The following is a 10,771-nucleotide window of genomic DNA, read 5'->3' on the forward strand; positions in this document are numbered from 1 at the left end:
ATTTACTGCTGCCTTATCAAAATGAAACAAAACAGAACAAGGACTACAGGGCCTGTCAGAAAGGTATCTCAACATTTAGCCAAGAACTTCTCTGCAACAGGCAATAGAAATGAAGCAGTGACAAGGCAGTAAGATATAAGCCATGATGGAGGGAGCTCAGAGACCATGGGTGCCTGGGGATGGGGATAGGCCAGCATGGGAGATTTCCAGAGGGAGGTGATATCTAAGTTGGAATAGCAAGTAGCCAGGTGGCCTAGAAGGGCAGTCCAGGCAGAAGGAAACAGTTGGGTAACAGCCTGCCAGCAGGACAGACATGCATGCACTCGAATAACCCATGTTCACTGGGGCTGGAACGCAGGGCTTGAGATGGAAAGTAGGGAGTGGTGGGGCCAGAGTCCACACCATGCAGGGACCTATAAGCTGTTCCAGAACTGAGATCTGGCCTGGTGGAAATGAGGAGTCATGGAAAAGTTTCTTAAGGGAAGCAGAACATGGTCAGATTTCCTCTGGGACTGCTCTGGAACTATCAGAGAGAATAGATTAAAAGGGATAATACAGAGCCATGGAGGCCCAAATGAGAGGGTGTTAAGAGGGAGGTGGTACAAAATGTGACTTTTGTCTTAGGAGCTCACAGTCCATCCAGTGGGGGGAGACTGAACATCTAAAGTAGTGTTTCTCAACTTTGTTTTTTTAAACATTTATTTATTTTTGAGAGAGAGAGAGAGAGAGAGAGAGAGAGAGAGAATAGGGAAGGGGCAGAGAGAGAGGGAGATACAGAATCTGAAGCAGGCTCCAGGCTCCAAGCTGTCACCACAGAGCCCGATGCAGGGCTCAAACTCACAAACCGCATGATCATGACCTGAGCTGAAGCTGGATGCGTAACCAACTAAGCCACCCAGGCAACCCTCAACTTTGTTTTTATTACTGCTCCCCATGAGGTCTTTATAGACATTTTTTTAAAAAATTGCAGTCACCCACAAAATTTTAATACCATAGTTATACTGCATATCTGTTTATGTACTATATTCATTAAAGAGAGTAAGACTTACCCCCCTCACCCCCATCCCAGTACAGCTGAGGGGCAGTGAGGAAGGGAACAGAGAGCAGGTAAGGAAGCCTGAGGAAGAACACAAAGAACCCAGCAAGGACCTGGGATTTTGTTCTCAATGTGAATGGGAAGCTATTGAAGAGCTCTAAGCAAACATGTAATGTGATTCATTTTTAGTTCCTCTATGCTCTCTCTGGCCACTGTATGGAGGCAAGTAAGACGAGATTCAGGGGGACCAAGGAAAAGGCTGGAGCAGGGATCCTGGAGGTGAACAGGTCAGGAAAGTGGCTGGACTAAAGCAGGGGCTATGGGAAGGGGCAAGAAATGATCCTGTTCTGGATTCTGGATGCACACAGCGCAGGTCTGTGTGGGGGGTAGGGTGGGGCTGGGGATAACTCCCAGGTCTTTAGTCAGACCAACTAGAACTGATAAGCCCCTGCCTCACCTCCACATTCGAGGGTGAGCGTGGTGGCTGCACCTGGTCAGCACACTGCAGGAAGCGGCGCACGTGCTCTGCACAGTTGCCCACTGCTGCCTCATTCTGTCGAAGACACTCCTCAAAGGCCTCAAAAGGCTCAGCACAGGCCTGGCGGATCTGCCGGATGATTGGGCTGTGGAGGTAGGGCATTTCAGGCATTCAGACTTCCATTCCTCTTCCATTCCAGACTGCCCACCTCGCCCCCTGCCTCCCGCCACACATTGTCTCATACTTGCCCACACTCACTGGGAGGATGTGCATTGAGCGATACTCATCTTAAGGTGGTGGCAGTCCCGCTGCCATGACTCAGGCTTGGCCGCCACACACTGGCCATATTGCTCCAGCTCCCGGCCACAGTAGCGAGCAGTGACCTCCAGGGCCGCCTGCCTGTGGAACATAATGGGCTGAGGATAATTCCAGGCAACAGACAAGAAAGGGAGTTCTGGTCTGGGTTGGAGGTGGAAGCAGGAACACTAGGGAGTCTGAAGGATCCTGGGATAGGGTCAGGGAAGTGGAGGGAGAGGTAAGGCATGAGCCCTGGGGAATGTGGAACAGGTTGGAGGGCTTCTGGGAAGATAGTGGAGATCTTTTCCGAAAAAGACCTAATTATTCAAAGGCAAGCCTTGGGATCGTGCAAGAAGGGTCTTGGGAGTCCAGGCATCCCTCAACAGAGCCCTAACTATACTGAATTCTAGGGGAAAAAAACCTGGGAACCCTAAAGGATTTGGGAGTTCCTAAAAAGAGGTTTGTAAGCCCACGTGGTGAGATCTTGGGTCCTGGGGAAGCGTCTCTTGACCAGAGAGTCTTCAAGATTAGGCCTGAGGACAGGGTTACTGGAGGTGAGACTTGAGGCCCTGGGGTAGGTTTGGGGATCCTGGGGTGGGTCTCAGAGTTCTAGAGATGTGGAAGTCCTGGATGAGGATGGGGCTCTGGGACAGCTCTGGAGGGTCCTAGAAGTAAGCTCTTGGGAACAAGATCTAGAAATCCAGAGCGGAATCAGAGGTCTAAGAAAAAGTCTGCGGGCACTACAAGGCAGGTCTGGGGTACTGCACAGATCTGCAGGTTCAAAAAGGTATGGTCAGGTGATCTAGGGGGACGAGCCCGCAGCTCTAAGAACGGGTATAAAAACCGTAAAAGTCCTGAGACAATCCTGAAGTCTGCAGGGTGAGGGACCAGAGCTTAGATCCTGGGGGCAGGGACTGGGTGTTTGGGATGGGCCTGAAAGTCCTCAGTTACTACGAGAAACAGGGGCGGAGCCTAAACGTTCAGAGGGCGGGACCTCCCTCTCTCTTCCACGCGGAGATGGAGCTTGTAATAGACGGCGCTGGGCCCTAAGGGTAGGTTCTCCGAGGAACAAAGAGGCCAATAATTCTTCCCGGAGTGCGGGCCTAGGTTTAGGTCACTGGGGAAGGGAAAGGGCGAAGCGGCAGATCGGAGGTAGGCGCTCCCACTACTCACATCTCGAGGCCGGTGCCGGAGGGAAATCAGTCAGGGAGAAGAGCCCCGCCTTTTCCGGTGCAGGCTGTCATGGCGGCGCCCAGGTCAGCTGTCCCTGCCTCGTTTTTTCCGGTTACAGAACCGGCAAGTTGCCTCGTTCCCTTTAGGACCAACCTGTCATGGCGGCGCCCTGTGTCTCCTTCCGGTCCCGCCTGTATTGGCAGCGCCTGCGCAGCCACCGCGGGCTCCCAGTCTGACTCGGTTGTTGTACCTCTTTCTACTTCCGGATTGCGGGGGCGGTGCCGCAATGCACCGGAAGTAAGGCGCGGCCGCTACTGCGCGAGTTCTTAGTTACCCACTGGGATTTGGTGGCTAGTGGTTACTGCGGTCCATCAGCGTGGCCCCGTTGGTGGCTAGGTTAGGCACGGTGGCTGCGGGCTGCTGGGCGCTGGGAGTCTGTTGCATAGCGCCGCGATGCTACCATCTGTTTTGCGCAAGCGCTCCCTGTCCCCTCGGGGTGCTGGTTCGTGCGCGCGCACGGAGCGGCGGGAAGAGGGGTCGCAAGAGTGGGACCAGCCGGCCTGGACGTCCCACCGGCTGTACCTGGGTTACCCAACCAGACCCCCTCCTTCTAGGTATAAGCCCAGGAGCCAGGCCGGACTTGATTTTATTTATTTTTTAATTTTTTTTTTAACGTTTATTTTTTGAGATAGAGACAGAGCATGAACGGGGGAGGGTCAGAGAGAGGGAGACACAGAATCCGAAACAGGCTCCAGGCTCTGAGCTGTCAGCACAGAGCCCGATGCGGGGCTCGAACTCACGGACCTCGAGATCATGACCTGAGCCGAAGTCCGGAGGCTTAACCAACTGAGCCACCCAGGCGCCCCCGGACTTGATTTTAATAATGTCTCCATGTGATTATGGGCATGCGTAATTCTTTTTTTTAATTTTTTTTTATTTTTTAATGTTTATTTTTGAGAGAGAGAGAGTGTGAACAGGGGAGGGGCAGAGAGAGACACACACACACACACACACACACACACACAGAATCCAAAGCAGGTTCCAGGCTCTGAGCTGTCAGCACAGAGCCCGATGCGGGGCTCAAACACACGAACCGTGAGATCATGACCTGAGCTGAAGTCGGTCGCTTAACCGACAGAGCCACCCAGGAAACCCTTCTTTCTTTTTTATTTTTTTTTATTATTTTTTTTTTTTAATGCGCAATTCTTTCTGATTTCTCCTGGCAGGGTATTGTTTCCACCTCCTGTCCTGTCCTCCAGTGTGAGGCCTGATGGTATGTTTCCCCATCTGTGAGGTTGGGCGCAAGTATCCCTTGGGCAGAGACTAAGCATCAGCCCAGCAATCTAATATGTAGGGGGTCTTCCCAGACTCTGGCCAAAATGAACATAAAATGCACTTCATCTTGGTGTTTGAGGAGCAAGAGCTACTTGTGAGCAAGTGACAATTACTTGGAGTATTGTGTACTTGCTCATCTGTAAAGTAGGGATGATGATATTGACATCTTTTACATAGAGCATAGTGCATGTGAACAGTTTAAGGCACAGCCTGGACCCTCAGGAGTTCTGGATAAGTGAGAGCTGTTGGAGGAGGCTATTACGGTTTTGCTGCTCTTGGTTGGCCCTTGGTATAAGATTGTGCCACTGGCCATCTGAACCTGCCTCAGATGACAGGGACAGGTTTGGAGCCATGGGCACGGGAGGAAAGCTTTTCACCCAAAGCCCTCCTTCTTACTTGCAAAAACTTCCAAGTGTATTTCTGGTAGGAGAGAAGGGGAGGAAACCCCATAAATAGCAGAATATTTTGGCTTCAAATGTGGACTGAATCCTCATGTTTCACATTTAAGTGAAATCTTAACCTGTCCCTTGCCACTTCTCGAGTCTAATCTGGAAGTCTGGGTAATGTGCTTCCTCAAGGGAAGGGGTTCAAAGATCTGGGTTCACAAGTAGAGAAGATGAAGACCCCAGCAAGAGATCCATTCTGGGGAGTGTGACACCTATGCCCCCAAGCTTCTAGGCTGATTTTGGCCTGTAGCACAAGAGTGTAACTAAATTTCTCTCTAGGGATCAAATGTCAGGCAGACCTAAGTGACGATGGGGTTTGGTGTGAAGCAGACCTGGGTTTGAATCAGAGATCTTGGACAGAATCTTTCTGCTCTCTGGGTTTCAGTTTCCTCCGGAACAGCTGCTTCAGGATGCCCTTGTGAGCAGAAACCGAAGTGACATCTGCAGAGCAGATGGTTTGGAGCACTTTGTACTTTCCCTTTCTAGCCTTATCAGAATTTGTTAGTATTGTAATTGTTTTCTTATTTTCTGCCTGCTTTAAGACCCTGGAACTTTACAAGGGAAGGGGCCTTGTATCTATCTTATGGTCACCACTGGATTTCCTCCCACCCACCCACCCACCCACCCACCCATAGCATGGGGTCTGGCAGAGTAGTGGTGGAATGAATGAAACCATATGCTCACAGGATTGCGTGAGGATAAGATGAGACCCAGTCATTGACTCGAATGATACTTATTAAGTGCTGCTTTATGTGCCAGGAACTGTTTTAGCTGTTGGGGAAACAGCAGCGACTAAAATAGACAAAAATTTATACTGTTAAAAAAGGAATGGGGCGCCTGGGTGGCTCAGTCGGTTAAGTGTCTGACTCTTGATTTCAGCTCAGGTCATGATCTCACAGTTCGTGAGTTCAAGCCCTGCGTTGCGCTTTACAATGACAGTATAGAGCCTGCTTAGGATTCTCTCTCTCCCTCTCTCTCTGCCCCTTCCCTGCTTGCTTGCTCTCTCTCAAAAAAAACTAAACTAAAAAAAAAAGGGGGGTATATGGTGTGATGTTTTGATATACGTAGGCATTGTGAAATGATTACTGCAGTCAAGCTGATTAACATATCCATCAGCTCCTGTAGGTACCATTTCTTAAGTGTGATGAGGACATTTGCGATCTGATCTCTTAGCAGATTTCAAGTGAGGCCTCCAGAACTTGACTCATCTTACAACTGAGTTTATACCCTTTGACCAACATCTCCCCATTTCCCCCACACCCCAGGCCTGGCAGTTACGATTCTGTTTCCATGAGTTCCGCTGTTTCAAGTTCCACATGTAAGTGAGATCATGTGGTGTTTGTCTTTCTGTATATGTCACTGAGGATATAGTCCTCCAGATAGGGCATGTCAGATTTGATGAGAGGCAGGGAGTGTGATGGGTGGGTACCGGGTGGTGGATGGGAGCGTGCACTTGTTGAATGTGACTGACTTGGAAGGAGTTGTTCAGTGCTTTGATCCCTGGCCAGAGTAAGAGCCACCACTAATGGCAGCACAGAAACAACTTTGACCAGATGATCTGTGAGCTGGCAACAAAGTGAGTCCTGACTCTTGATCCCCCGAGGGGCCCACGTGGCAGGAAGGGATGGTGCCTGAGTATGTCAATGATTTCCTAATGGAGTTATGAGAAGAGCACTGTAATTAGGAGAGGGTCTCCTGGACTTCTGAGAGCTCCTTCTGTCCCCTCAGGTGGCTTTACTGCCACCTTCATCTTCTGGGCTTTTCTATTTTGCCTTTTCTAGAAGCTCTCCCTCTTGATCTTAAGTTTATAGGACATGATGGGTGGGAGGCAGATCCTGACAAGCCCAATACATGTGAAATCTCCAGGCTGAGGACGGCAGTGAGCAGTCACGTTCTTCCAGCCACATTACATCTTTTCTCACTAGTCAGGTGGCTAGTGACGTAGAGCTTCAGGACCACTCCTCCTCTGGAAATAGTGGCACAGGTAATTGTTAGAGGAAACCATATACTCTGAATCGGGGTGGGGGGGGGGTGTCTCCTGGCCTCTTTTCTCCATATTTTTAAAAATAATTTCAGGATTTTTTTTTAAGGTCTATTTATTTTGAGAGAGAGAGCAGGGGAGGGGCAGAGAGAGAAAGAAAGAGTCCCAGGCAGGCTCCTCACTGTCAGCGCAGACCCTGATGAAAACTGAGACCGTGACCTGAGCTGAAATCAAGAGTCAGATGCTTAACCGGCTGAGCCACCCAGGTGCCACTTAAGCTCCTTAGTTTAAAAAAAAACAAAAACAAAAAAAGACAGGGAGAAAAAGGAATGCTTTCTTTGAAGCTTAACTTTCACTTCACCAGTGTCTCCTGGATCCCATGTCTCCCAGTTTTTTTCTTCCAGAGCCCAAAGCCTTAGGATTCCTGGGAACTGCAATGAATCCCATCCCTGCCTCTTGCTTCTGGATTCCAGCCATTTGTCACTTCTATGCAGTGGCCAGTGAGGCTTGGAAGAGGGTCCACTTGTTGGGTCCTGCTGTGCTCCACACAGGCCTGTATTAAGGGTGTTGGGTGAGGGAGGGTTTGGGAAGAGGTGAAAGTCATGGCTCTGTCCTAGAGAAACTGACAAGCACTAGCTTAACAACTTAGGTGATGATGGGTGTGCTGCAGAACAGAGGGTGTGGTGCCCTCGTGGTGAGGTCTGCTGGGCTCTGTTCTGCCTCCTGGGGACTGGTCTTAGGCAAGACCTTGACCGCTCACTCAGGGCAATTCTTTCCTCCTCCCCTGGGCTGCTGCCTGGTGCTGGGGTTCCCAGTGGGCCTGGCCACCTCCTCAGCACTGCCTGTGCCTTCCTCATCCACTGCAGATTCATGGGGTTTGAGGCATAGGAGATACAGATTCAGAAGCTGCAGCTGATGAATGGGTCCCAGTGACGATCTCTTCCAGGTCCTCCAGAGCTGTGGGCCACAGGCTGAAAGGGAGGTGTGCAGAAACCCATCCTAGATTAGAGAACATTGCCCTCACTTTCTTGGCTTTGCCTTCAAGAAGTGGTATTTGAGGGGTGCCTGGGTGGCTCTCTGTTGAGCATCTGACTCTTGATTTCAGCTCAGGTCATGATCGCAGGATCATTGGATCAAGTCCTACATCAGGCCCTGTGCTGAGTGAGGAGCCTGTTTGGGATTCTCTCTCTCTCCCTTAAAAAAAAAAAAAAAAAAAAAAGTGGTATTTGATGTTTCAAGTAAGACCCTACACCACTTGGGAAGGAAAAGGAACCATGGAAAGGGTTAATTAAGTGGTTTGGTTCCCTTACAGCCAGTCTGGGCTTCCTCACCAATCTCTGTCCACATGGAGGCACCCTGGGAAATTGCACACTTAGAACTCATGCTATCTAACCTGTGCTCCCTAGGGAGCTGAGCCTCAGCGGGATTAGATTCCTGAGGTTGCTATAACAAACTACCACAAACCTGGTGGATTAAAACAACGGAAATGCATTTTCACGTTCAGGAAGCCGGAAGTCCAAAATCAAGGTGCTGGCTGGCAGTTGATTTCCTTCTGGAGGCCCTGAAGAATCTGTTTTATGCCTGTCTCTCAGCTTCTGGTGGTCGCAGGCAGTCCTTGGAGTTCCTTGGCTAGTAGATGCATTATTCCCATCTCTGCCTCCACTCGCATCACCTGGGTGTCTCTGTCCTCTCCTCTTGGGACACCAAGGCCAAAAACCCAGGGGGCACTTTAACCTACATCCCTTTGCCACAGGCTGCCCTCTGTATCATTGTCAGTAATTAATACTTGCAGTTTTGTCAAAAGACTTACTGAGACTGATCGGAGGCCGAGGGCAGTGTGGACAGCCTGTGGGAATGTGTGAAGCACTCCTGCCTGTACCAGCTCTTCCATCAGTGCGGTGGTCTCTTCCCCAGTCCTGTACTGCCTTACCCACACCACAGGGCTGGGCTGGGGCACCTGGTGGGTCCCACATGGGTACTGCTCCCACTGACACTGTCCTCATTGTAACATTTTCCCAACAGGAACGCTTCTTACCATCAAAAGATGTACTACACATACTTGAAACCTCTTTTTTATAAATAGATCTTGTAGTACCTGTTACAACCACTTGGGTGTATGGCATGTCCATTAAATAAAACTCAGGTTACTTTCAAAGACCACAGCAGGGCAATTCATTTTTGTTATATCAACATTCTTGACAGAGACAAATAATTTACTTCATCTTGTGTATAGCTCTTTGATTAAAAATGCACTTTTGGGGGGGGCACCTGGGTGGCTGTTAAGTGTCTTGACTCGGCTCAGATCATGACCTCACCGTTCGTGGGTTCAAGCCCCACTCGGGCTCTGCGCTGACAATGTGGAACCTGCTTGGGATTCTCTCTCTCTCTCTGCCCCTCCCCAACTCATGCTTTCTCTCTCTCTCAAAATGAATGAACTTTTTAACTAAATATTAATCTTGAAAAAAAAAAGACATTTGTTTTATAACAACATTCCATTCATATGTGTATCTTGTCTATACCTGTATCCTTTTACTGCATATAGTGATTTGTGTTGTACCAACCCAACATTCCAAGAGATACAGAATATATCACCCAATCCTCTGGCACAAAAAAAAAAAAAAGAGAGAATCTTGATCTGAACCTCACATCTTACACAAAAACTCAAAATGGATAAATGGATCATAGATTTAAATGTAAAGCATAAAACTGTAAAATGTTTAGAAGGTAACATAGGAGAACATCTTTAGGGTTGAAGAGTTCTTAGGACACCAAAAAGCATGATCCACCAAAACCCAAAAGCAAATGAAGAACTGTGCTCCATATCATGGAATGCTGAGCGGCAGTAAGAAGGAATAAACTACATGCAACAACTTGAATGGATCTCAGGGGAATTGCATTGACTGTTAACAGCCAATTTCAAAAGGTTCCATACTGTGCGATTCCATTTATGCAATATATTTTTTTCTGATATTCTTGAAATGACTAAATTCTAGAGATGGAGAACAGATTAGTGGTGGCCAGGGGTTAAAGATGGGGGATGGAGGTAGGTAGTTATAAAGTAAAAGCCTGAAGGAGCCTTGTGATAGAATAGTTGTGTGTCTTGATTATGTTGGTGGTTACACCAATCTACACATGAATAAAACAGAACAAAACTGTATACACAGATACAAATGAATGCATGTAAAACTGGTGAAATATGTCTCAGCTCTATGAATTGCCCCAATGTCAATTTTAGTGATGAATCTAAAAAGTTTAGCTGGGATACTAACAGTAGGTGGAAGTATCAGCCAGTAGGTACAATGTATTTTTCCTTATTTTTTTCCAACAGTCTCATGAAGCAAAGCCAGGATATCCTTTGAATGGATATTCTTCTCAGTCTAGCACGATCTGTCTTACAGTTAGTAATAAACACCTAAAGCCAGACTCAAGAAAGAATTATTAGTGAAGTTTAACATCAAAGAGCATGCATTCACAAGTGAATACAACAAAGTTACGTATTGCAAACACTGTTTATAATAGCCAAAGAATGGAACTTTCCAAATACCCATCAACAGGGGACGACAGTATATCCATGCACTGAAATACTGTACACAGGAAAAACAGCCACTGGATTTTAGAGACTGGTATGAAAAAAGAATGTAAAATATCTCAATAAATTTATTACATATGGAAATGGCATTTTGATGATATTACATTAAATATAGTATATGAACATTATTTCTGAGATACGGAAACAACCTAAATGTCCATCGAGAGATGAACAGATAAAATGTACTATATACATATAATGGAATATTATTCAGAAAAAAAAAATTCTGCCACATGCGACACAAGTAAACCTGAAGGACATTATGCTAAGTGAAATGAGCCAGTCACAGAAGCACAAACTCTGCCATGATTTCACTCATACGAGGTATCTAGTCACTCACAGAAACTAGAATGATGGCCCGAGGAAAACGGGCAGTTGCTGTTGAACGGGTGTCAGATTCCACTTAACACAAGACGAGTAAATTCTAGATACCTGT

At 47.8% G+C, this 10,771-nt stretch overlaps 1 protein-coding gene and 1 long non-coding RNA gene across 6 annotated transcripts in view; one reads left to right on the top strand and one right to left on the bottom strand.

Moving 5' to 3' along the window:
- The window catches only part of CHCHD5 (coiled-coil-helix-coiled-coil-helix domain containing 5), a 43,538-nt gene extending 40,335 nt beyond the window's left edge, over positions 1 to 3,203 (bottom strand). Inside the window, exons 1-3 of one of the 3 annotated variants that reach the window (XR_002078803.2) lie at positions 2,985 to 3,191; positions 1,773 to 1,913; positions 1,494 to 1,659 (exon numbers count right to left, since the gene is read on the bottom strand). Coding sequence is in view for 1 of the 3 variants with exons in the window: in XM_019445016.2 (XP_019300561.1) it covers positions 1,494 to 1,659; positions 1,773 to 1,924 (318 nt within the window). In the remaining 2 variants the exon portion in view is untranslated. Of the gene's footprint in view, positions 1 to 1,493; positions 1,660 to 1,772; positions 1,931 to 2,984 lie in introns of all 3 variants that reach the window. The other 2 variants (XR_002078802.2, XM_019445016.2) reach the window with 2 other exon arrangements.
- Positions 2,824 to 10,585, top strand: LOC109264623 (uncharacterized). 3 transcript variants are annotated; one of them, XR_002078811.2, is made up of 5 exons: positions 2,824 to 2,863; positions 4,211 to 4,257; positions 5,045 to 5,220; positions 6,031 to 6,087; positions 10,075 to 10,585. It is a non-coding gene; the product is annotated as an uncharacterized LOC109264623 (long non-coding RNA). The 3 variants fall into 3 exon arrangements; XR_002078810.2 differs by lacking the exon at positions 10,075 to 10,585 and having other exon boundaries at positions 6,031 to 6,833; XR_008418007.1 differs by lacking the exons at positions 4,211 to 4,257; positions 5,045 to 5,220 and having other exon boundaries at positions 2,831 to 2,863.
- Positions 10,586 to 10,771: the final 186 nt, after the last annotated feature.

Source organism: Panthera pardus, unplaced genomic scaffold, assembly GCF_024362965.1.
Source record: "Panthera pardus isolate Hobbes unplaced genomic scaffold, ASM2436296v1 HiC_scaffold_26, whole genome shotgun sequence".
Taxonomy (NCBI): domain Eukaryota; kingdom Metazoa; phylum Chordata; class Mammalia; order Carnivora; family Felidae; genus Panthera; species Panthera pardus.